The sequence below is a fragment of the Salvelinus fontinalis genome, chromosome 22 (genome assembly GCF_029448725.1).
Source record: "Salvelinus fontinalis isolate EN_2023a chromosome 22, ASM2944872v1, whole genome shotgun sequence".
NCBI classification, from domain to species: domain Eukaryota; kingdom Metazoa; phylum Chordata; class Actinopteri; order Salmoniformes; family Salmonidae; genus Salvelinus; species Salvelinus fontinalis.
Window position 1 is genome coordinate 697380 of NC_074686.1, and position 27850 is coordinate 725229.

Here is a 27850-nt window from a genome sequence, read left to right on the forward strand (position 1 = left end):
GCAGCTAGCTTGTTGAAGCTTAGCAAGAACAGTGCACGTTTCAGAAATGGCCACAGCCGGAACAGTTCATTCAGGTCCAGCGAGTTCCACTGGTAAGTGCACATTCTCTCTGATATCTATACACCAAATAGCTAAAGTTACTATTTTTGGAGATCATGTCTTTGAGACTCAATCCTGTAGTATGTGGATTGCTCTGTAAATACCGCCTTGTGACAGAACCCACCTTTGCCAAGTACACAACTCCTTGTCCTAGGGTTGGCACTGTTCAGTAGGGCACAACATATTAGCTACTAACAGGACCATAACCATTTACACCCCCCCCACACACACACACACACAGATGTGCACACTCAGTTCTGGAGGAGACTATCCTCAGAGGTACCAGTGTGTACTTAACTATTAACATTAACTATTCAGGTTCTGTCAATTTAGGCCTGTGAATGTTTGCATGCCTTGTTGTCTTGGAAACTGATTCAGCTTCCAATAGCTGTAACAATTGGTAACTGATGACATCCCATGTATGCATCTTACTCCTTGGGCAATGACATTTTAATAATAATAATGTATTACATTTCTATAGCGCTTTTCTTAACATCAAAGCGCTTCAAAAGCAAGCAACAAACAAGCAATACATCATCGTTAGTTGCCTAGCTATTTATTTCTATTTTGTATTCAGAGTCTTAGGCTACAGAATGTGGTGTCTTGACACCTTTGAATGTATTCATGGCCAAATCACCTTTTGTATAAATTGGGTCTAAGGAGGTTTTTGTGTGTTTTTAGACTGGTTGGGATTGGCATGACCAACGGCAACAATTCACAACAGCAGCTCTACGATCGATAGCACAGTGCTGTGTGTGCAGTAAACAGCGGCACTCAAATCTTTTTTCTTGTTCTTTCTGTCCCTCACTTTTTTTTCCTCTCAGTAGGCTCAACTGAGACTCGGAAGATGGCTTCTTTAGAGGTGAGAAGATTATGTACATTGTGGTTTTCATGCCAATAGTTTATGCCTCCAGTAATCCCACTCATGTATATAAAGTAGGCTCACCGAAAGGTTGTGTTATGTCCTTTGTCTCTTCCTGTGACTCACCTCTTCTCCTCTCTTCCACTCACAGGTTCCAGGGTCCTCAAGCTCATCTCAAACTATAAAGAAGACTATTGGCCACCGTGGGCTTGACCCCACTGGGGAGACCACCTACAAGAAGGTCAGAGTTCTTGGTCAACTCCCATTCACACATTGTAACAGACCTCATCTTTCCTACTTAAATGTTTTTCTTATGAATGAACATATTCAGTCCCTGTTGTCAGTTAATTACATAACCGCCAATCACATGTTTAGTCTTGTGAAGATAAATCTGCTGGTTTCGAAATGTCCCATCTATTTATGTTTCCCCATTTTTGAAGAGGTCATAGCAGTGTTTTCACTAGGAACTAAATGGGACAAAATGGGGAGGGACGTATCTGAATTTGTCTAATAGGAACACTAGTTTTCATTATATGTATGTATTTGCTACGGTGTGCACCCCAGGCATGCACTTCAAACTCAGAGCACTCCTCTGCTGACTTTAACATGTGCATATGTTCAACCTGGGAAATACGTTCTCTTCCTTTCTATGCAATCTCGATCTCTGCTCTGCCCTCCTCCAGACTACCTCGTCTGCCCTGAAAGGTGCCATCCAGTTGGGCATCACACACACGGTGGGCAGCTTGAGCCAGAAACCTGAGAGAGATGTACTCATGCAGGACTTTGAAGTGGTGGAGAGCATCTTTTTCCCCAGGTGTGTGTGATTTATAGACAGGAAAGTATCGAGGGAGTATGTGTTTCTGTTATGTTTTTATGTCAATATTTCAAGTTTGGAATTGTGACAAAGAAGTAGGTTAAAACTTCTTATGGCTGCAATCCCGCTAACGGGATCGATATGACAACAGCCAGTGAAAGTGCAGGGCGCCAAATTCAAACAGAAATCTCATAATTAAAATTCCTCAAACATACATGTGTTTTAACCTTTAAAATGATATATCTTGTTGTTAATCCCACCACAGTGTCCGATTTCAAAAAGGCTTTACAGCGAAAGCACCACAAACAATTATGTTAGGTCACCGCCAAATCACAGTCATTTTTTCCAGCCAAAGATGGGAGTAAAAAATAATCACAAATGGAGATAAAATTAATCACTAACCTTTGATGATCTTCATCAGATGACACTCATAGGACTTCATGTTACACAATACATGTATGTTTGGTTTGAACAAGTTCATATTTATATAAAAAAATTCTGAGTTTACATTGGCGTGTTACGTTCACTAGTTCCAAAAACATCCAGTGATTTTGCATAGCCACATTGATTCAACAGAAAAACTCATCATAAATGTAGATCATAATACAATTAATACACATGGAATTATAGATATACCTCTCCTTAATGCAACCGCTGTGTCAGATTTTAAAAGAACTTGGCAAACCATGCAATAATCTGAGACGGCGCTCAGAACAACAGTCAAGTTAGCCGCCATGTTGGAGTCAACAGAAACCAGAAATTACATGATAAATATTCCCTTTGATGATCTTCATTAGAATGCACTCCCAGGAATCCCAGGTCCACAATAAATTATTGATTTGTTCGATAATGTCCGTTATTTATGTCCAATTAGCTACTTTTGCTAGTGCGTTTGGTAAACAATTCCAAAGTCACGAAGCGCGTTCACTAAAACGTGACAATGTCCAAAAGTTCCGTAACAGTCAGTAGAAACATGTCAAACGATGTATTGAATCAATCTTTAGAATGTTGTTAACATAAATCTTGAATAACGTTCCAACCGGAGAATTACATTGACTTCAGATGAGCGATGGAACGGAGCTCCCTCTTATGTGGTTAAAGAACGGTGGTCAAAGAACGGTCACCTCATGGCAGTGGTGACTAATTCTCCTCTCATCCGGCCCCCCTTCACAGTAGAGTCATCAGACAAAGTTCTACAGACTGTTGACATCTAGTGGAAGCTGTAGGAAGTGCAAACCCATTCATATCTCGTTGTAATTTCAATGGGATCTTGGTTGAAAATCCACCAGCCTCAGAATTTCCACTTCCTGTTTGGATTCTTTCTCAGGTTTTTGCCTGCCATATGAGTTCTGTTGTACTCACATACATAATTCAAACAGTTTTACAAACTTCAGAGTGTTTTCTATCCAATACTAATAATAATATGCATATATTAGCAACTATGACTGAGGAGCAGGCCGTTTACTCTGGGCACCTTTCATCAAAGCTACTCAATACTGCCCCTGCAGCCATAAGAAGTTAAATTATGTTATTCCCAATTTTACCATGGCATTGTTAAATACTCGTTTCTGATTGGCTTGAAGGGCATTCTAGAGCTTGCATTATTTTCCTATGACGCATGGTATATTTGCACGGTAGAATCCAATGGCTATAGTTCCTTCTTACATACTCTGTTTGAGCTACTTTTGAAAGCAAAAGTAAATTTGAAAATATTGGCATTGTTGAATTTTATTTCCATAATAGCAAGCTAGGACTCATAGTTTGGTTAGCTAAATTAGCAATTCTGTTTGTTTACCAAGGCAAATACTATAGCTGTCTAGTAAACTTGCTAGCTACTTCAGTGGATGTTGAACACATGTCTAGAGTCAAATTAACACATTTCTAGCAGCAAATGTGTTAAATTATAGCCATTATATCAAAGGGTTATTCAACTCGTGGCCCTATGCGTTTTCTGGAAAATAATGCAACTCCGTGGAAGGTTAGTTCCACTCTGCTAGCGGGTCGTGGAACATACCTTCCACTTCATTATTTTCCAAAGAATGCATAGCCTCTCGTTGATTATCCCTTAATGTTCTCCTCTGCTTCAATTATGCATTCTTAACAAGTGTAGAATTGTATTTACGTAAGTTCATGTTCTCTGTCTGCAGTCACTTGATGTATTAATCACACTCCTCTACTTGTCTTTAGTGAGGGCAGTAACCTGACCCCAGCCCACCACTACAGTGACTTCAGGTTCAAGACCTACGCTCCCATCGCCTTCCGCTACTTCAGGGAGATGTTTGGTATCCGACCAGACGACTACCTGGTACTACACTCACTCAACCCACTTTGAAAAGCAATACTGGAAGTGGAATGGTCTATTTACCTACCGTAAAAATGTCAGTTGAAAGCCTAGTCTCAGATAGCCGCCTGTCCCTTTTTTAATAGCCGGGCAACGACAGATATTTCAAATAAACGCCTGGTAAATGAATTTAATAGGATAGCATGAATTTTTTACAAGGTTTAATGGTTGATTTGTTACATTACATAATTCACTAGTGACTCAAAGAAATGATGGCAATAATCTGTTTTTATTGCCAGTAAAAAACTGCTAGCCATTGGCTGCTAACAGCTGCTAGCTAACTGGCAAGCACAAAAACAGTCAACTACTTGGGAGCACAGACCCCCAGAAATCGGCTGATCCCTCTCTGGTGGCAAAAGTAAGAACTGCAGAAAATGCACAGTCAAAGAGGATAATCATTATTTTATCATTATCAAAAGAATGTGAAACTGTCTAAATGATAACACATTAGTGCAGGAAATGTATTACAATGCAGGATTTAACAATGAATTATGCACATCAGCTGTGTGCATTAAGGAAATAGACCCCTGGCTCAAATAGAAGCCTGTCTCTAATAAGTTCCTGTTGTGTCCAGTGATTTAATTAAATACACTCCTGGCCTATTCATTTAAGTTTGATGGTAACAAATATTGAGTACTGTTTTTGTTGCAGTACTCGCTGTGTAACGAGGAACTGATTGAGCTGTCCAACTCTGGAGCCAGCGGATCTCTGTTCTACGTCTCCAGCGATGACGAATTCATCATTAAGACTGTGCAGCACAAAGAGGCTGAGTTCTTACAGAAACTATTGCCTGGCTACTTCATGGTAAGAGAGTGAGTGTGGGTACGCCTGTGCATGCGATAGTCTGTGTGATGATCCATTGTGTACCCTATGTTTTGTCCTTTGAGTTACCAAGTTGACCTAGTAGTTGCTACACAATTCAATCTTTGTCCTGAATGTTTCCTGATTTTTATTGCGTGTGTTGTATTCTATGCTATAAATGGATTTGATTGACATAGTTGGACACCAATCCTTTCCCCTCCACTCACTCTCTAGAATTTGAACCAGAACAAGCGAACCTTGCTGCCAAAGTTCTACGGTCTCTACTGCATCCAGGCAGGAGGAAAGAACATCCGCATTGCTGTCATGAACAACCTGCTCCCGCGCACCGTGCGCATGCACCTCAAGTACGACATGAAGGGCTCCACCTATAAGAGACGAGCCTCGGCCAAGGAGCGAGAAAGGGCTGTGCCCACGTTCAAGGATCTGGACTTCATCCAGGACCTTCCCGATGGCCTTCTGCTGGAACCAGACAACTACAACGCCCTCAGCAAGACCATCCAGAGAGACTGCCTGGTGAGAGGGAGAATGGGTCTGTAGAGGTGTTTGTGGGTGGTGGTGTATATTTTAGGGCCGGGACAATACCAGTATTGTGATTAGAGGTCAACCGATTATGATTTCTCAATACCGACTATTGGAGGACCAAAAAAAGCCGCTGCCGATTTTATTTATTTTTATTTATTGTTTTAGATATATTTGTAATAATGACAATTACAATGAACACTTATTTTAACTTAATATAATGCATAAATAAAATCTATTTAGTCTCAAATAAATAATGAAACATGCTCAGTTTGGTTTAAATATTGCAAAAACACAGTGTTGGAGAAGAAAGTAAAAGTGCAATATGTGCCATGTAAAAAAGCTAATGTTTAAGTTCCTTGCTTAGGACATGAGAACATATGAAAGCTGGTGGTTCAATATTCCCAGTTCTTCAATATTCCGGGTTAAGAAGTTTTAGGTTGTAGTTATTCTAGGAATTATGACGCGTCGACTATTTCTCTCTATACCATTTGTATTTCATATACCTTTTACTTTTGGATGTTCTAATAGGCACTTTAGTATTGCCAGCCTAATCTCAGGAGTTGATAGGCTTAGTCATAAACGATAAAAAGTCATAAACGGCGTGTGAATCAAGCATTGCTAAGAGCTGCTGGCAAACACAGTAAAGTTTGAATGAATGCTTACGAGCCTCCTGCCGCCTACCACCGCAGTCAGACTTTTATCAAATATCAAATCATAGACTTAATTATAATAAACACAGAAATACGAGCTTTAGGTCATTAATGTTCAAATCCGGCAACTATCATTTTGAAAACAAAACGTTTATTCTTTCAGTGAAATACGGAACCGTTACGTATTTTATCGAACGTGTGGTAACCCTAAGTCTAAATATTTGTTACATTGCACAACCTTCAATGTTATGTCATAATTATGTAAAATTCTGGCAAATTAGCTCGCAACGAGCCAGGAGGCCCAAACTGCTGCATATACCCTGACTCTGCGTGCAATGAACGCAAGAGAAGTGAAACAATTTCCCTTGTTAATATTGCCTTCTAACATGAATTTCTTTTAACTAAATATGCAGGTTTAAAAAAAATATAGTTCTATGTATTGATTTTAATAAAGGCATTGATGTTTATGGTTAGGTACAATCGTGCAACGACTGCTTTTTTTCGCGAATGCTCTTTTGTTAAATCATCCCCCCGTTTGGCGAGGTAGGCTGTGATTCGATGATAAATTAATAGGCACTGCATTGATTATATGCAACTTAGGACAAGCAACTTACCTTGGCTAGCAACTTACCTTGGCTCCTTGCTGCACTTGCGTAACAGGTGGTCAGCCTGCCACACAGTTTCCTCATGGAATGCAATATAATCGGCTTCCAAAAATGCAGAATACCTGATTTATGAAAACTTGAAATCGGCCCTAATTAATGGGCCATGCCGATTAATCGGTCGACCTCTAATTGTGATACTTGTTAGTATCGTGGCAAGGAAACAAAACACAAAGTGGATTTAACCTCAAACTCTGACGCCGTCTCGTGGAATTTTCTAAACAACGCTTAATATTGTATACTATGCTAAGTATATTTTGGTTTCAAAATGTAAGTCGATTTCCAAAAAGACAATTGTAGCTTTCATGGGGGGTTAACAGGCTAAACATCTGTTTAACCACTCAGCGTTTAACGGGTTCACTTTTTTAGGAAAAACGAATCCAATTGTATTTGTCACATGCGCCGAATACAACAGTGCAATTTTAAGTAAAAAAATATTTGGTATAAAATAAGCTGAAGTAACAAAATCAATGTACACAATAAAATATCAATACGAGGCTATATACAGGTGGAACCGGTACCGAGTCAATGTGTTGGGGTAGAGGTTAGTCAAAGTATTTGAGGTAATATGCACAGTACCAGCCAAACGTTTGGACACACCTACTCATTCAACGGTTTTTCTTTATTTTTTACTATTTTCTACATTGTAGAATAATAGTCGAGACATCAAAACTATGAAATGACGCACATGGAGTCATATAGTAACCAAAAAAGTGTTAAACAAATCAAAATATGAGATTCTTTCGAAGTTGTCACCCTTTGCCTTGATGACAGCTTTGCACAAGCTTGGTATTCTCTCAACGAGCTTCACCTGGAATACTTTTCCAACAATCTTGAAGGAGTTCCCACATATGCGGAAAAACCCTTGACTGAGTGTGTCCAAACTTTTGACTGGTGCTGTAGGCAGGGGTGAAGTGACAATGCATAGATAATAAACAGCGAGTAGCAGCAGTGTAAAAAAAGGTGGGGTCAATGAAAATAGTCTGGGGAACCATTTGAAGAACTGTTTAGCAGTCTTATGGCTTGGGGGTAGGAGCCTTCTGGACCTAGACTTGGAGCTCCGGTACCGCTTGCCGTGCGGTAGCAGAGAGAACAGTATCACTTGGGTGGCTGGAGTCTGACAATTTTTAGGGTCCTGGATGGCAGGAAGCCTGACCCCAGTGATTTACTGCGCCATACACACTACCCTCTGTAGCCCCTGCCGGTCGGAAGCCGAGCAGTTCCCATACCAAGCGGTGATGCACCCATCAGGATGCTCTCGATGGTGCAGCTGTAGAACCTTTTGAGGATCTGAGGACCCATGCCAAATCTTTTCAGTCTCCTGCGGGGGAATAGGTGTTGTCATGCCCTCTTCACGACTTTCTTGGTGTGTTTGGACCATGATACTTTGTTAGTGATGTGGACACCAAGGAACTTGAAATCGCTCGACCCGCTCTACTACAGCCCTGTTGATGTAAATGGGGGGTGTGCTCAGCCCTCCTTTTCCTGTAGTCCACAATCAGTTCCTTTTGTCTTGCTCACATTGAGGGTGAAGTTGTTGTCCTGAATCCACACTGCCAGGTCTCTGACCCCCTCCCTATAGGCTTTCTTATTGTTGTACTGCCATTGTCGTCAACAAACTTAATGATGGTATTGGAGTCATGCTTGGCCACACAGTCATGGGTGAACAGGGAGTACAGGAGGGGACTAAGCATGCTCCGCTGAAGGGCCCCTGTGTTGAAGATCAGCGTGAGAGATGATGTTGCATACCCTTACCACCTGGGTGTGGCCCTCAGGAAGTCCAAGATCCTGTTACACAGGGAGGTGTTTAGTCTCCCCAGGGTCCTTAGCTTAGTGATGAGCTTTGAGGGCACCGTGGTGTTGAACACTGAGCTGAAGTCAACAAACAGCATGCTCACGTAGGTGTTCCTTTTGTCCAGGTGTGAAAGGGCAGTGTGGAGTGCAATAGAGATTGCATCATCTGTTGGGATGGTATGCGAATTGTAGTGGGTCTAGGGTTACTGGGATTATGATGTTGATGTGAGCTATTACCAGCCTTTCAAAGCACTTCATGGTACATACATGAGTGCTACAGGTCGGTAGTCATTTAGGTATGTTACCTTGGCATTCTTGGGCACAGGGACTATGCTGGTCTGCTTGAAACATGCAGTGTCTTAGACCACTTCACCACTTGGGAGCCCAATGGTATACTTCTCAAGGTCATCGGATGAATCCCGTAACATATTCCAGTTTGTGCTAGCAAAACAGTCATGTTGCATAGCATCTGCGTCATCTGACCACTTCTGTTTTGTGTGAGTCACTGGTACCTCTTGCTTTAGTTTTTGCTGGTAAACAGGAATCAGGAGGATATAATTATGGTCAGATTTGTCAAATGGAGAGCGTGGGAGAGCTTTGTAAGCGTCTCTGTGTGTGGCGTAAAGGTGGTCTAGAGTAAAAAATAAAATAATCTAGTTGCACATCTCAGAGTAGGAGTGTAGTTCTAGAATCGAGTCCCCTTTGTCCACGTAATCTTATTCCTTGTAATCTAAAATGCTAACTTGACCCAAAATTGTTACTCAAAGTTCTTCTGAGTACTGATTAGGGCTGTGGCTTTCATGACATTTTGTCAGATGGTTACTGTCATGCAAATGCCTGCTGGTCTCATGGTAATTGACCATTAATGAACATAAACATGTTTACCATCTCCAGGGCTGCCGGTATACAAGCCGCTGATGCACGCCTTTGGAATATCTACATTTTAAAAAGATGAATAAATCCATTTAATATATAACCATAACATTATTTATTTTAGGCAGGTCTAAAATAGGCAGGTCTAGAAATATGAGGAGAATGTATTTCAGAAGAACCAAATATCAGTCAGTCTACTGTATGTTATCAGGCGATAACAGCCTACAGCCTGAGCCTGTGGAGTAATATAGTAATCGATATTGTAGGTTCTGGTGCAATAGGAATGTTTACTGTCTGACTAGGTTTAAGAATTGGAATAAACCATCTCTCTCATCCCTATTTATTAATTGCTTGTATTTGCTTTTATCTGTCAGTATAAAAGTAGATCCATGCACTACACATGGTGTCTCCCAGTAAGACTGGTGTATGTAGTATCATACAGTAGTATCAGGCTGTAGGCTTATGTAGTTAATTCTGTAGGCTAGTTAATTAATAAGTCCTGTGGCATTATTTTATTGTAAGAATAATATAATTGAACGTAGCTGAATAAAATTATATTTTTCCCATTCCAGAGTGAGTGGCTATGTTGAGTGTAAAGTGTATCATTTGAAACCGGTCCTATACACTAGATTTAGTTATTTGGCAAATGTAGTTGTGAATGATACAAACCTTAGAATGTCTTAGAGATCAAAACAGATATGGGCTGCATGATGCGACTATAGGCTATTGACTATTTGAAAAAGTCACAAAAACTTGCACTCTGTTCCTTGCTGCAGGTTGCACACCCTGTTCTCTCAAGTGATCATATTTTCACTAATCAGACTATTCTCAATTGAATCTTGTCTTTACTAATATAAAAAAATGTGTTTTGATTTAGAATGTCCCTTTATGAAATGGGTAAGAACAAGTGCAGGGGAAAAAATACATGTCATCTGTATGCACTCGAATACCAAGTGTACCAAGTAGGCCACTCGCTTTTATAGCAGAGCAGCTGAGAAATAAGTATAATAGCAGCTTGGATCCTCCTCTTTTTAGTGGCAGCCATCAACTCTGCTTTCACACGGGATTGCATTGAGAAATGTCTGGCCTTTATAAGAACACTTCTCTAACTTTACGCATTAACCACTGTGCTTGAGCATGCAGCCTTCCGTTGCGCAACAGGTGATATTCCGCCCGAACTCTGTATGCCATGGGCTTTCTAACCATGTTCCTGCAGCTATCCAATGCTTAATGGTGAAATCTGTTTGGGAACATCGATTGTGACATGTTTTCACAATGAAACATATTTCAACTGTTGACTGCGCGCTCGAGAAAGGAATGAAGGAGATGGAAACGTATGGTGGTGAGATATTCTGTATCCTAGGCCGTCATTGAAAATAAGAATTTGTTGTTAACTGCCTAGTTAAATAAAGGTAAAATAAAAATGTAAAAAATAAAATTGTCAGGCTGTTAGTAATGAAAATATAAAAGCCCTATTAATCAAATTCACTATACTTGTAAGCTGCCCTGCACAGCATTGCCGTACTTCCTATACGTTCTCTCTGACTCATGGATAGAAAGTTTGTAGCGTAGCATAAGGTAACCAGTCCATCCATTATGCATAAATATTTGGCTGCGATTACAGCCTCAAGTCTTCTTGGTTATGACGCTACACGCTTGGCACACCTGTATTTGGGGAGTTTCTCCCATTTATTTTGTGCAGAACCTCTCAAGCTCTGTCAGGTTGGATGGAGAGCGTTGCTGCACAGCTATTTTCAGGTCTCGCCATAGATGTTGGATAGGGTTGAAGTCCGGGCTCTGGCTGGGCCACTCAAGGACATTCAAGAGACTTGTCCTGAAGTCACTCCTGCTTTGTCTGAGCTGTGTGCTTAGGGTCATTGTCCTGTTCGAGGGTGACTGTTCGCCCCAGTCTGAGGTCCTGACCACTATGGAGCAGATTTTCATCAAGGATCTCTATATATTGCTCTTTCTCTTTTCCTCTATCCTGACTAGTCTCCCTGTCCTGTCTCTGAAACACATCCCCACAGCATGATGCTGCCACCACCATGCTTCACAGTAGGGATGGTGCCTGGTTTCATCAAGACGTGACGCTTGGCATTCAGTCCAAATAGTTCAATCTTGGTTTCATCAGACCAGAGAATCTTGTTTCTCATGTTCTGGGAGTCCTTTAGGTGCCCTTTGGCAAACTCCAAGCGAGCTGTCATGTACCTTTTACTGAGGAGTGGCTTCTGTCTGCCACACTACCATAACTGCCAGATTGGTGTAGTGCTGCAACTGTTGTCCTTCTGGAATGTTCTCCCATCTCCACAGATGAACTCTGGAGCTCTGTCAACTCACTGACCAAGGCCTTTCTCCACCGATTGCTCAGTTTGGCCGGGCGGCCAGCTCTAGGAAGAGTCTTGGTGGTTCCAAACTTCAACCATTTAAGAATAATGGAGGCCACTGTGTTCTTGGGGACCTTCAATGCTGCAGACATTTTTTGGTACCCTTCCCCAGATCTGTGTCTCGACACAATCCTGTCTCATAGATCTACAGACAATTCCTTCAACCTCATGGCTTGGTTTTTGTTCTGACATACACTGTCAACTGTGGGACCTTATATAGACATGAGTGTGCCTTTCCAAATCTTGTCCAGTCAATTGAATTTGCCACAGGTGGACTCCAATCAAGTTGTCGAAAGATCAAGAATGATTAATGGAAACAGGATGCACATGAGCTCGATTTCGAGTCTCATAGCAAAGGGTCTGAATACTTATGTTAATAAGGTATCTTTTTTTATTTGTAATAAATTTGCAAAAATGCCTAAACTTGTTTTTGCATTGTCATTATGGGGTATTGTGTGTAGATTGTTACGTTACAGCCTTATCCTTATTCCCCCTCAATGTGGAAAAAGGGATGGGGTCGGATTTACTTTCCGAATGCGCTAATATGCTCTAATATGGGTGTTCTACATGCAACGTCTTAAATACTTTGAATTAATCATCACCTTAGAAAGCACTGTCCATTTTGTTGTTTGGCTCTGAAACAACATCCACAACAACCATGTTTCCCACTCAGTTTCAACCTGTTGTTGAGCGTCTTTCTTCAAATTGATCATCATGGTGAGGTAATGAAATGTAGCCTAACAGTGCGTTTTAAAAGCATGATACTGTTTTGATGTGATTTTCATTTGCATTGATCTCAGTGGTTAGAGGAACAATCGAGCACTGAGTACCAGGCCATCAGCGGCCTGTTGGGTACTACCAACTCATGTCCAGAATGCATAAGAGGAGATTACCGTGACGTGGCATTTGACTGCGGTCATGACTGCCAGTGTGGCGGTAATACGGTCACCGTAACAGCCCTAGTCCTGACTCCTTTATCCCATGTAGCTGCTACAGAGCTTTAAGATCATGGACTACAGCATGCTGGTGGGGATCCACAACCTGGAGCAGGCGGCCCGGGAGCGGGCTGGAGAGGAGGCGGCCGACCAGAGGCCCCCACCGTCACAGGGCCAGAAGTCCCTCTACTGCACTGCCATAGAGGCCATCCAAGGAGAGGCGCACGGCAAGGGAGCATTGGACACTGAGGACAAGTGAGTATTATGCATTCTCTTTTGTTTCAGGAGCTTAAACAGGGCCAGTGATTGGTTACCTTGTATGTCCGCTACACATCTCGATTTGATCATTAGACACGTTACGTCTGCATATCTGAAGAAATAGGATATGTATTGTAGGCTGATGAAGATAAGTTCTAATTTGGACTGAAATGACTTGTTTGTTAGTGCATGATGTATTCTCTCTGTCCTTGCAGCATGGGAGGTATTCCGGCACGCAATTCCAAGGGTAAGAGGATGCTGGTGTACATTGGCATAATCGACATTCTGCAGTCCTACAGGTAACTAACTACTGCTCTTATTGTACGTAGTGGTATATTTTATAGTTTTGTCTGCATTTGTGTCTGTCTGAAGTAGGTGTGAAACTATGAATACATTAGGCTGTCCCTCCAGTAATTTGCAATTCTGCAATCGCAAGAGTTTTCGCAAAATCCACAATTCTCTGGTCAAATTTGCAAGTCCTCGCATCAAATGCAATCACCGCACTATTACCGAATAAAACAGTCAACTTATATAACTGTCCGATCACCGCACTACAGAGAGGGCTCGCAGTTAACCAATAGCCACACTTTTACGTCATAAAATGGTTCAATCAAACAACACGTCAAATGTTTTCCCCCGTCAGCCCATTTTTGACAAAATCATTGCAAATTGCTTAGCTAAATACCTGAATTGCCTCTGCAAAATGAAGAATTTTGGCTCACAACTATCGCCAAAAAACGCTGCAGTCTTGGAGGAATTGATTAGGTCGATAGCATGGTTGGGGTCAATTCAATTTCAGTAAATTTAGCAAGTATACTGATTCCAGTTCTCTTCAATGTTTTTCAATTGAAGACTTGGAATGTGGTTTTACTTCCTGAATTAAAATGCAAGTGACTCCAACCCTGGTCTGTAGTAAGCAACCCATGTCTTGTGTTTGGTCAGGTTTGTGAAGAAGATCGAGCACTCCTGGAAAGCTCTGGTCCACGATGGGGTAAGTGTTCAGACACACTATCCTCTGTGGTGACCTTTTTCATAAGCTATCTGGTATTTTAAACCCCTCTTTCTTCCAGGATACAGTGTCAGTGCACAGACCAGGTTTCTACGCAGACCGCTTTCAGAAATTCATGTGCAATACAGTCTTCAAGAAGATTCCATGTAAGCGCTTGAGTGTTACTCTACAAAACCTCTCTACACAATGGCTGCGTCCTGATTCTCTACCCTTCTCTAGAAGTGTGCACTCCCTGTCATGTATTGATAAGGAATTTACTATTGTGAGGATTACGGTGGAAACTCCTTCCAGCCATGCTTGCAGCAATACAATGGTTTTAAATGCATAATGGGGCGTGAACGAGTGCACACTTGTTGAGAAGGGTAGAGTTTCGGAACTCAGCCAGAGTACCAGTCCTCTCACCACCCCTTCCTCTCCATTTCCCCTCCAGTGAAGACATCCCCATCAAAGAAGAGCCGAGTGGGGACCCAGGGAGGCTTACGGAGGGCCAACACTGCAAGCTCCAGACCCTTTCCATTCCCCCAGCCCAGCAGTAGCAGCAGCCTAGGAGTCCCACACTCCCAAAGTACAGAAACTGAGGGAGTCAGCGGTGAGCAATGGGAGGAGGAAGGGAGGGAGGGGAGTTTTGGAATACATTTTATGTGATTTTATCATTTTATTATTAAGGATATAGTTGTCATTGGAATTTCCAGTTGAGAGCACGTATCAGTGGTTGACACCTTTTACAAAACAAATGATTTATGTGTTGTCCCTCCCCCCAGTGGTGCAGTCAGGATGCCCTGACATACCACCAAAAAGAAACACACACGATGTTGTCACCAGTAACTCTGTTGAAACAACCCTCTTCAATTCCTTGTTGGGAAGCTCGAAGCTCGCTACCACAGCTCCCTCCGTCAGGTTTGTGTGTGTCTTTCGCCAAGCTGTCTTGTTATGCTGTTGTATTGAGTAATTTCCCATGGTCTCATCACTGCATCACATCTGTGTCATGTTTATATTTATATGGTTGAATCATGTTTATTAATCTGTCCTCTCACAGGTCTGTGGGAGAGGAGGTCCATGAGGCAGCCAGTACAGAGGACGCTAGCACCCCCAAAAGGTAAGGGGGAAATGCATTCTCAGACCGTTCCACTATAAGGTATATGCTCTACACACACAAACAAATGATATGTCTTGTCCTCAGTTTTGAAGCAGTGACCTCAGTGTCGTCAGTTGACGACTGCATTGGTGGATGTGACGTCATCTCACTCAGTGACATAGTTCCTCAGACAAGCAGCTGTTATGTAAGTATGCCAAAAGTCAACCGGTCAATACCTCAACCTATCAATGTCTAACAATGAAAATATTCAATACCTTAACCCTGGGGTGTCAAACTCATTCCATGGATGGCTTAGTGCAGTGGTCACCAACCTTTTCTGAGTCAAGATCACTTTCGCAGTCAAAAAGCAAGCTGAGATCTACTGCGCAACAGTTTTGTAGGAATGAGGTTTGGGCAGTAGGCCTAATACATTATCACAGCATATTGGCTAGGTGATTGGCCTGCCAATAGTGTTAATCAGACCATATTTCAAAACTGGAGCTTTGATAAGAAAATAGATCAGTTGGTTTAGCAAGTGCTAAACCAACTGATCTATTTTCTTATCAAAGCTCTGTGGAGGCACTGTGGAGCATGAATTGAAGTTAGCTTTTTTTATTTTACTGGACTGATGGTACCTGCATCTGATGGTCAACGAGGTCAAATCACGACGTCGGTGACCTTCAGGTCGAAAAGTCGGAGCTCTAGAAAGATGCCAGAGTTTGACTTGGAATTCCGAGCTGGATGACTGTTCAAAACGATTTTTCCCACCTGCTTTCTCCTTTCCTCTGGTGAGACCAGAGAGAGGGGACACCGTCTTCCACCTGATGGCGAAACTCGAGTCGCACCGCATCTGACTCATGCACAAATTCATGTTGTTCCTATGACCAGAGAAAGTTAAATATTTCTTAATACAGCAGTGCTTTGTTGTGTTCGTTGACAGTCTCTGTGGTAATGGTTTTAAAAGTTATTAAATTTAACGTAGCTTATTAAACTTCATGGAAGCTCTGTAGCCACGGTGATTTGAGCTATCTGTTTGGGCAGCGCAGTAGGTGCACTCGATTTACCGGGTAGGCGGAGTTTGTCTCATGGGAACACCCTGCTTACCCGGTGAGTAGGACTTTTGAATCAAGTGCACCAACCGGCAACAGCTCATCTGGCTGATTTTTTTCTTTTGATTTTCCCATGATGTCAAGCAAAGAGGCACTGAGTTTGAAGGTAGGCCTTGAAATACATCCACAGGTACACCTCCAATTGACTCAAATGATGTCAGTTAGCCTATCAGAAGCTTCTAAAGCCATGACATCAATTTCTGGAATTTTCCAAGCTGTTTAAAGGCAGTCAATTTAGTGTATGTAAATTTCTGACCCACTGGAATTGTGATAGGGAATTTATAAGTGAAATAATCTGTGCAAACAATTGTTGGAAATATTACTTGTGTCATGCACAAAGTAGATTATTTGAGAATAGCGCCCAGCAGATTACAGAATAGCGCCCATTAAAAACAGTTACCAGCCAAGTAGTAGTAACAAAGTCAGAAATAGCGATAAAATTGATCTATTACCTTTGATGATCTTCATATGGTTGCACTCACAAGACTCCCATTTACTCAATAAATGTTAGATTTGTTCGATAGTCACTCTTTATATCCAAAAATCTCTGTTTTGTTCACACGTTTTGTCCACAGGCTCAAAGGCAGTCACAACAGCCAGACAAAAAATCCGAAAAGTATCAGTAAAGTTTGTAGAAACATGTCAAATTATGTTTATAATCAATCCTCAGGTTGTTTTTAGTCATAATAATCAATAACATTTCAACCGGACAATAGCTTCGTCAAAATAAAAGGAAAACAAGAAAGGCGTGCTCTCGGTTGTGCGCATGAAAAACCTGACACTGCAGTGTCCACTCATTCAGACTGGTCTTACTCCCTCATTTTTCAGAATACAAGCCTGAAACAATTTCTAAAGACTGTTGCCATGTAGTGGAAGCAATAGGAAGTACAATTTGAGTCCTAAGTCATTGGAATCTGAATAGGCAGTCTATGGAAAACTACAAACATATCCCACTTCCTGGATGGATTTTTCTCAGGTTTTCGCCTGCCATATCAGTTCTGTTATACTCACAGACATTATTTTAATAGTTTTGGAAACTTTAGTGTTTTCTATCCAAATCTACCAACTATATGCATATCCTAGCTTCTGGGCCTGAGTAACAGGCAGTTTACTTTGGGCATGCTTTTCCCCTGGATGTCAGAATACTGCCCCCTACCCTAGAGAAGCTAACAAGAAATGTGTGGAGTGGTTGAAAAAACAAGTTTTAAGGACTCCAACTCCAACCTCCGACTTCAACTGTACTTGTCCTCTTGCTCAGTTGTGTACCGGGGCCTCCCACTCCTCTTTGTATTCTGGTTAGAGCCAGTTTGCGCTGTTCTGTGAAGGGTGTAGTACACAGCGTTGTACGAGGTCTTCAGTTTCTTGGCAATTTCTCACATGGAATAGCTTTCATTTCTCAGAACAAGAATAGACTGACGAGTTTCAGAATGTCTTTGTTTCTGGCCATTTTGAGCCTGTAATCGAACCCACAAATGCTGATGATCCAGATACTCAACTAGTCTAAAGAAAGCCAGTTTTATTGCTTTTTTAATCAGAACAACAGTTTAGCTGTGCTAACATTAATTGCAAAATAGTTTTCTAATGATCAATTAGCCTTTTTAAAATGATAAACTTGGATTAGCTAACACAACGTGCCATTGGAACACAGGAGTGATGGTTTCTGAAAATGGGCCTCTGTACGCCTATGTAGATATTCCATTAAAATAATCTGCCGTTTCCAGCTACAATACTCATTTACAACATTAACAATGTCTCCACTGTATTTCTGATCAATTTGATGTTATTTTAATGGACAAAAAAATATGCTTTTCTGTGTGTGTGTGTGATATACACTGCTCAAAAAAATAAAGGGAACACTTAAACAACATAATGTAACTCCAAGTCAATCACACTTCTGTGAAATCAAACTGTCCACTTAGGAAGCAACACTGATTGACAGTGGCAAATCTTCTTGCCACAGCTCGCATTGATGTGCCATCCTGGATGAGCTGCACTACCTGAGCCACTTGTGTGGGTTGTAGACTCCGTCTCATGCTACCACTAGAGTGAGAGCACCGCCAGCATTCAAAAGTGACCAAAACATCAGCCAGGAAGCATAGGAACTGAGAAGTGGTCTGTGGTCACCACCTGCAGAATCACTCCTTTATTGGGGGTGTCTTGCTAATTGCCTATAATTTCCACCTTTTGTCTATTCCATTTGCACAACAGCATGTGAAATTTATTGTCAAGCAGTGTTGCTTCCTAAGTGGACAGTTTGATTTCGCAGAAGTGTGATTGACTTGGAGTTACATTGTGTTGTTTAAGTGTTCCCTTTATTTTTTTGAGCAGTGTATATAATTCAAAGATAATTTGTAAAAATCCAAATAACTTCACAGATCTTCATTGTGAAGGGTTTAAACACAGATTCCCATGCTTGTTCAATGAACCATAAACAATTAATGAACATGCACCTGTGGAACGGTCGTGAGGACACTAACAGCTTACACGCGGTAGGCAATTGAGTTCACAGTTATGAAAACTTAGGATACTAAAGAGGCCTTTCTACTGACTCTGAAAACACCAAAAGAAAGATGCCCAGGGTTCCTGCTTATCTGCGTGAACGTGCCTTAGGCATGCTGCAAGGAGGCATGAGGACTGAGGATGTGGCCAGGGCAATAAATTGCCATGTCTGTACTGTGAGACGCCTAAGACAGCGCTACAGGGAGACAGGACAGACAACTGATCGTCCTGGCAGTGGCAGACCACGTGTAACAACACCTGCATAGGATCGGTACATCCGAACGTCACACCTGCGGGACAGGTACAGGATGGCAAGAACAACTGCCCGAGTTACACCAGGAATGCACAATACCTCCATCAATGCTCAGATTGTCCGCAACAGGCTGAGAGAGGCTGGATTGAGGGCTTGTAGGCCTGTTGTAAGGCAGGTCCTCACCAGACACTACCGGCAACAACGTCACCTATGGGCACAAACCCAACGTCGCTGGACCAGACAGGACTGGCAAAAAGTGCTCTTCACTAACGAGTCGTGAGTTTCTCACCAGGGGGGATGGTCGGATTCATGTTTATCGTCGAAGGAATGAGCGTTACACCGAGGCCTGTACTCTAGAGCGGGATTGATTTTGGAGGTGGAGAGTCCGTCATGGTCTGGTGCAGTGTGTCACAGCATCATCGGACGGAGCTTGTTGTCATTGCAGGCAATCTCAATGCTGTGATCGTTACACCGAGGCCTGTACTCTAGAGCGGGATTGATTTTGGAGGTGGAGAGTCCGTCATGGTCTGGTGCAGTGTGTCACAGCATCATTGGACGGAGCTTGTTGTCATTGCAGGCAATCTCAATGCTGTGCGTTACAGGGAAGACTACCTCCTCCCTCATGTGGTACGCTTCCTGCAGGCTCATCCGGACATGACAATGCCACCTGCCACCTGCCATACTGCTCATTCTGTGTGATTTCCTGCAAGACAGGAATGCCATGGCCAGCGAAGAGCCCGGATCTCAATCCCATTGAGCACGTCTGGGACCTCGGCGGGTCAGGGCCATTCCCCCCAGAAATTTCCGGGAACTTGCAGGTGCCTTGGAAGAGTGAGGTAACATCTCACAGCAAGACCTGGCAAATCTGGTGCAGTCCACGAGGAGGAGATGCACTGCGGTACTTAATGCAGCTGATGGCCACACCAGATACTGACTGTTACTTTTGATTTTGGCCCCCCCATTTCTGTTATTCCATTTCTGTTAGTCACATATCTGTGGAACTTGTTCAGTTTATGTCTCAGTTTACATTTTACATTTAAGTCATTTAGCAGACGCTCTTATCCAGAGCGACTTACAAGTACATACATTCATACTTTTTTTTTTTTTTTTGTACTGGCCCCCCGTGGGAATCGAACCCACAACCCTGGCGTTGCAAGCGCCATGCTCTACCAACTGAGCCACACGGGGCTCAGTTGTTGAATCTTGTTATATTCATACAAATATTCACACATGTTAAGTTTGCTGAAACCAAATGCAGTTGACAGTGAGAGGATGTTTCTTTTTTTGCTGAGTTTACACGCGTGTGTGTATAAACTCACAATTTTCTCAAATAAGTTGAAGTTGAACAAAGTATTTGGTCTCCACAATTCTTCATTTCACTGTTAATAGTACAGCACCTTTTTGTTTTTGATTCAGAACTTAATATATCCATTTATTAAATCTGAAAATAAATAAAAATGGCATTGACAAAATTGACACTTTCGACTTAATATTTGGTAGCAAAGCCTTTGGTCAAAATAACTGCAATCAATCACTTCCTATAACCATTGATGAGCTTCCTGCACCTCTGTACAGTCAGTTTGGCCCACTCCTTTTGTGCAAACTGCTCCAGTTCTCCAAGATTAGAAGGGTGCCTTCTCCTATGTGCTGTTTTCAGATCTCTCCACAAGTTTTCAATGTAATTTAGATCTGGACTCATTGCTGGCCACTTCAGAACAGTCCAGCGTTTTGTCTTGAATCATTCCTGGGTGCTTTTTGAAGTGTGTTTGGGGTCATTGTCCTGCTGGAAGACCCATCACCTTCGACGGAGACCCAGCTTTCTGACACTGGGTGCGATATTGCGCTCAAATACTTTGGTATTTACCTGACTTCATGGTGCCATGCACACGTTCAAGGCACCCAGTGCCAGAGGCAGCAAAGCAACCCCTTAACATCACTGAACCTGCTCCAGGCTTGACTGTTGGGAAGGTGTTCTTTTCTTTGAAAGCTTAATTTTGTGTTCTGTAAACATAGAGATGGTGTGCTTTAACAAAAATCTCTAATTTGGTCTCATCTGTTCTCCCAGAAGGATTTTGGCATGTTCAGGTGTGTTTTGGCAAATTGCAGTTGGGCTTTATGTCTCTCTCAGCAGTGGGGTCCTCCTGGGTCTCCATATAACCCCCTTTCATTGAGTTGGCGATGGATGGTGCGAGTTGAAACTGTCATACCTTGTGTCTGAAGGTCAGCTTGAATCTGTGTGGCAGTTGAGGTGCTTTCTCCACCATTCGAACAATCCTTCACTGCAGTCTTCCATCAAGTTTTCTTGCGACCACATCCAGGGATGTTTGCTACAGTGGCATGGGCCTTAAACTTCTTGATAACATTACTTGCGGTGGAAACGGGAACATCAAGGTCTCCTGAGATTGTCCATGCTTGGCCACAATCTTGTCTGACCTCCTCCGATAATGATCTGGTTTCCTTTCTTTTGTCCATGCTTATTGTGGTACACACAGTGACACAAAACAGGAGAATGAGTCCTATTCTCTGTTGGTTGAATATGTGATTTTTACTGCAGTCACCTTCAACTCACCATAGATGAGTTCAATTCCAAAGTAAATGAGAATCCCCTGTTTGAAATCTAATTATTTCTAACTACTTCTAGAAGATGCCAATAATATTGTTTGGGCCATTTTAGGATTTCTTTGTGGAATTAGCTAATTTAGTAAATTATTATAATATTTTTTTTTTTTTAACTGCATACTAAAGACCTATGTGGATACCAAAATATGTTTTTATTTCAACAGTTTTCTGGAAGAAATTGTGCATTATTTGAAAAAAAGTGCAAGGGTACCAATATTTTTGGCCACGACTATATACATACACAGTCGTGGCCAAAAAAAGTTTTGAGAATGACACAAATAATACTTTTCACGGAGTCTGCTGCCTCAGTTTGTATGATGGCAATTTGCATATACTCCAGAATGTTATGAAGAGTGATCAGATGAATTGAAATTAATTTCAAAGTCCCTCTTTGCCATGCAAATGAACTGAATCCCCCAAAAACATTTCCACTACATTTCAGCCCTGCCACAAAAGGACCAGCTGACATCATGTCAGTGATTCTCTCATTAACACAGGTGGAGATCACTCTGTCATGCTGATTGAGTTTGAATAACAGACTGGAAGCTTCAAAAGGAGGGTGGTGCTTGGAATCATTGTTCTTCCTCTGTCAGCCATGGTTACCTGCAAGACACGTGCCGTCATCATTGCACAAAAGGGCTTCACAGGCAAGGATATTACTGCCAGTAAGATTGCACCTAAATCAACCATTTATCGGATCATCAAGAACTTCAAGGAGAGCGGTTCAATTGTTGTGAAGCAGGCTTCAGGGCCCCAAAGAAAGTCCAGCAAGCGCCAGGACCGTCTCCTAAAGTTGATTCAGCTGTGGGATCGGGGCACCACCAGTACAAAGCTTGCTCAGGAATGGCAGCAGGCAGGTGTGAGTGCATCTGCACGCACAATGAGGCGAAGACTTTTGGCGGATGGCCTGGTGTCAAGAAGGGCAGCAAAGAAGCCACTCTCCAGGAAAAACATCAGGGACAGACTGATATTCTGCTAAAGGTACAGGGATTGGACTGCTGAGGACTGGGATTGGACTGCTGATGAATCCCCTTTCCGATTGTTTGGGGCTTCCGGAAAAAAGCTTATCCGGAGAAGACAAAGTGAGCGCTACCATCAGTCCTGTGTCATGCCAACAGTAAAGCATCCTGAGACCATTCATGTGTAGGGTTGCTTCTCAGCCAAGGGAATGGGCTCACTCACAATTTTGTCTAAGAACACGGCCATGAATAAGGAATGGTACCAACACATCCTCCCAAGAGCATACATCCATCAGAATAATAATACATCCACCTGACAGGGCTACAAAAACTGATGTAAAAAGCATGATCATTAAACAGGTGCACCTTGTGCTAGGGACAGTAAAAGGCCACTAAAATGTGCAGTTTAGTCACACAACACAGTGCCACAAATGTCGCAAGTTTTGAGGGAGTGTGCAATCCAGGCTGTATCACATCCGGCCGTGATTGGGAGTCCCATAGGGTGGAGCACAATTGGCCCAGTGTCGTCCGGGTTTGGCTGGAGTAGGCCGTCATTGTAAATAAGAATTTGTTCTTAACAGACTTGCCTAGTTTAAATAAAGGTTAAATAAAAAAAATTAAAATCCAACTGATTGGTTCTGCCGCAGGGTCTGCAGCCCAGACTCCAAGGGAGTTCAGTGGTTCCTCATGGCAGGCTAGAGCTAGCTATGGTTAAGTGGAGCAGGCCTGGTGCTCTTGCAATGTATGGGGACATTGGCTGCGCTGATGGACTTTATCCACAATCAGTAGACGACGTGACACATTTGACAGAAGTATAGAAAGTAACATTCTAGTACGGAACAGTTTTTCTTATTCTAGTGTCGAAAAAGTACATACGTTTTGGTATACCTTGCAACATTTACATTTACATTTAAGTCATTTAGCAGACGCTCTTATCCAGAGCGACTTACAAGTACATACATTCATACTTTTTTTGTACTGGCCCCCTGTGGGAATCGAACCCACAACCCTGGCGTTGCAAGCTCCATGCTCTACCAACTGAGCCACACGGGGCCTGCGGAGCCACACTAATGTACATGTGCTCAGGAGACAGCAAACTTAACTGGATCCAGGGCCAGCTCCGCAGATAATAGTTTATTGTTCAAAAGGGCTACTAAAATGCATATTTACAAAACGAACTAAAACAAAACACTGTCAAGCCGAGAGATGCTCGCTCTCAAGTTGTGATCCTCATGATTGGCTGCACCTGTGGGCTTTATCAAGGCTTGAAAGTTCAAATTGCACCCAGTTGCTGTTGCCCCCCTGGGAATGGAGTGTGGTAGTGTATAATCATGCTCCTAAGACCAATCCTAATATTCCGTAACACTCTCAATAGCCCAAATAGGGCTGGGCGATATATCAAATTCATTTGATTCATTTAAATGTATGTTTTTGCGTAATAATCCAAATGCCTGTATTTAAATTTTATGGGCGTTTATGTCCGCTTGTTCTCATGTTGTCTTGTCTTTCGCTCCTAATGACGAGATGCTCATGTCTCTGCCCTAACAATGGGAGTCGTTGTCCCAAAGGCGGGAAGGCAGGTGACAAGCTTAGGTCCAAAATAAGTCCATAAAAACACATGGTGCTAATTTTGGACAGATTTTTGCAAGTGAAACCTCTTGCTTTGCCTCTTCCTCTGTTTACACTCAGACACCAAGCCCCTCCCCCTGCCTCAATACCTGCTATAAGAAGTTAGTCATTATTAGTGAATGTGCATTATGCATGGTTCTGGATATATTTGTAACAAAAATTGTGTTTTCATAGACTTGAAAGCCAGATGGGTGATTTTATTACAAAAAAAGCAGGTTAAACTAGTTTGATCAAATTATTAGTGGGGCTTATATTTAGCCTAATTTCACGCACCCTGAAGTCATTACATTATTGCTGACTGTTTGAAATGCAGTGAATTTTACTTTTAATTGTACAACAAAGCTTAATTTAGAGAACATTTAAAGATCCCCATAAGTTTGAAAAATGATTTTTAGGCCATATCGCCCACTCCTAGCCTCAACCTCTGAAATACCTCAACCTCTCAGTACCAAACAATGAAACTACTAATCATAGATGGCACACAGGTGTTGTTTTCTGAAGGTAAGTTTCATGATTGACTGGGAAAAGGCCAAACTGGAGTTGTTCTTTTTTTTTTTTTGTGGATTGAAACTTATCTAATCAATCTCTTTTTTCTTCTTTTTTTTGTTGCAGTGAACGATTTACTGAAGACTGAAATGGACTGTAATGTGAGGACAATTAGGTCAAAGGAAGTCAATAGATGGGATGAGTGTAAGATGAAAACTTTTTGAAGGCCTTATGAAAGAGAAACAAAAGGATAAAGCGACAGAGGTAAAGAAGGGAAACGGAGAAAAGAAAGACAGGGGTACATTTGGAATGCTACACACTCCAGATGCTATTATGGGGACCATACATCCAAATTCCATTGATGGGATCCTTCTCGTTTGAACTTTCCAAACCCTGAACAGGATTAGGTAGTACTGTGTCTGAGTGCACAGGTGCCTTTTCTATTAGACCATAGTTGGTGGTGTATTAGACAAGTACATCTAAGTTGTAGTTGTTGTGCATTGCATCTCCGAACGGGTGCCTCTGTCAGGACCTGCACATCTCTGAAACTAAGAGACACCTAGTATTGTTATATTCGAGGAAATGGTAGACATGCTACATTTAATAAGTTGCCTTATGTGAGAAGAGGCTAAACAAGCCTTCACAACAGTGACCAAATGGCGTCAAGACTGTTCCTCCCTTTTGTGATTCATTCATCCTGCCTGTAAACTGGATTGCTGAAGATCTCCAATATTGAGCTTTCCTGTACTATACTATCATTACGTTATATTGGTATATATGATTTTATTTCAAACTGTAGCACTATGACAGAATGCCACTATTGGTGTTCAGAAGTACTGTTTGAAGAATTTATTTTATTTTTTAAATGTTTTTATTCCCTGTGACATATTTAGATGTTTGGCCTTGCTCCACAAGCTCACTGTGAATGTTTACACACCCTGTATGCTGGATTGGCTAGAATGTACAGTGTTTGGTAAACCATTTTAAGAAAGTATTTTAGGGCATGAAGCCAGCAGGGCCTATAGTTTCTGGTGTGTAAAGATGGGTCTTAGCTAGCGCTTCGTGGCATTAGACAGTTGGGCCAGAGAGGGACTCAGTCGGGAAACAGTGTCCCCTTATAGAACAAGAATTTACTATGGAAAAGCACATATACAAGGATCAACAAATAGTTTCTCAACAGGACTTTTTTTGAAGGTATGAAAGAATTCTTCTAATGATCCCCTATATATTTTTATAACTCATTCCACAACCAAAATCAATATAGAATGATTTTACACTGTTATAATCCCTATGTATAATCACTACCTTTTCTATAACAGGAAGCAGCCACAGCACTCCTGTAGGTGATACTTGAGGTTTCAGTTGTGGAATGTTGTCCCCTTTTGATGTTTCCATTGATCCCCCAATGACAAAGGTGTTATTTTAAACAATATGACAGGTTCAGCCATAGAGGTACACTGAACACTAATATAAATGCGACATGTAAAGTGTTGGTCCCATGTTTCATGAACTGAAATAAAAGATCCCTGAAATTTTCCATATGCACAAACCCTATTAGTCAGCATTTCTCCTTTGCCAAGATAATCCATCCACCTGACAGGTGTTGCATATCAACAAGATGATTAAACGGCATGATCATTACACAGGTGCACCTTGTGTTGGGGACAAAATACCACTCTAAAATGTGAAGTTTTGTCACAACACAATACCACAGATGTCTCAAGTTTTGAGGGAGCTTGCAATTGGCATGCTGACTGCCAGATAATTGAATGTTCATTTCTCTACCATAAGCAGACTTTAGCAGTACATCCAACCGGCCTCACAACCACAGACCACGTGTATGGCAGGTGCCGTGTTGGTGAGCGGTTTGCTGATGTCAATGTTGTGAACAGAGTGCCCCATGGTGGGATTATGGTATGGGCAGGCATAAGCTACGGACAACGAACACAATTGCATTTTATCGACGGCAATTTGAATGCACAGAGATGCCATGACGAGATCCTGCGGACCATTGGCATGCCATTCATCCGTCGCCATAACCTCATGTTTCAGCATGATAATGAACGTGTCGCAAGGATTTGTTTTACTCCATGTGTAGCTCTGTGTTGTTGTATGTGTCGAACTGCTTTGCTTTAACTTGACCAGGTCGCAATTGTAAATGAGAACTTGTTCTCAACTTGCCTACCTGGTTAAATAAAGGTGGAAGAAAAGAAAAAAAGGATCTGTACACAATTCCTGGAAGCTGAAAATGTCCCAGTTCTTCCAAGGCCTGCATATTCACCAGACATGTCACCCATTGAGCATGTTTTGGATGCTCTGGATTGACGTGCACAACAGCATTTTCCAATTCCCACCAATATCCTGAAAGTTCGCATAGCCATTGAAGAGTGGAACAACATTCCACAGGGCACAATCAACAGCCTGATCAACTCTATGTGAAGGACATGTGTTGCATTGCATGAGGCAAATGGTGGTCACACCAGATACTGACTGGTTTTGGTAAAGGGTAATGTTTTTTATTGGCTAACTACTATATTCATTATCATTCTGCCAGACAATGCATTGTCCCTATATTAAAGAAATGAGCAAGATATTTTAATATACAGCTGCATTACATTTGAAGCCTCTAGAGCAACTATGACACATCTATGTTTCTAAATAGTTATATTTATTAGTATTTTCTCATTATTTATTATGTCTGTCTTAATAGATTTTTGGAGAAGGCATTTTATGTAAAGCAGTGATTGTATGCGATATTGAGTAAGAGGTAGATTGCATTTCTCGTAATGAAACTAACATTCAACTGTCAAACTGTTCCTGTTTCTCTGTGCTGTATTTTTGTAGTGACTATTACAACTAACATTCCTGTTAAAATGCTTAATGTCAAGAGTTCAACAACCTGGTATGATTGTTTTTCTTTTTATAAACTATGTGGGTGTGGGAATCACTGAAATGCCTTTTCATGTGTTGTCAATTGCCTTTCCATGTTCTTCAGGGACTGGCATGTTTTCATACTGTATTCCTACCTGAATTCATTAAAGATAAAGAATGAAATAATTGCCTTGTAAGTGTAAAATACTTTGGCAGAATTTACTGTGTGCTGTTTATATTATTCAAAATGTTTATGATCAATATGCTTTGTGCAATGATTACACATTTGGGTATCAGAAAAAATCAAGGGTCTTTGAGGTAAAGT

The 27850-nt window shown here is 41.7% G+C and overlaps 1 protein-coding gene across 2 annotated transcripts; it reads left to right on the top strand.

Annotated features, from left to right (window-relative positions):
- Positions 1-27711, top strand: LOC129819512 (phosphatidylinositol 4-phosphate 5-kinase type-1 alpha-like). Of its 2 annotated transcripts, none has more exons than XM_055875833.1 (16): positions 1-92; positions 924-961; positions 1113-1202; positions 1645-1775; positions 3963-4080; positions 4768-4920; positions 5152-5451; positions 12811-13013; positions 13232-13315; positions 13959-14007; positions 14087-14171; positions 14456-14614; positions 14787-14922; positions 15062-15121; positions 15206-15305; positions 24781-27711. In XM_055875833.1, the coding sequence occupies exons 1-16, from the start codon at positions 47-49 to the stop codon at positions 24781-24783; spliced, it is 1755 nt and encodes a 584-aa protein (XP_055731808.1). In that variant the 5' UTR covers positions 1-46; the 3' UTR covers positions 24784-27711. The 2 variants fall into 2 exon arrangements, with proteins under 2 accessions (XP_055731808.1, XP_055731809.1); XM_055875834.1 differs by having other exon boundaries at positions 23-92; positions 927-961.
- The last annotated feature ends 139 nt before the right edge of the window (positions 27712-27850 follow it).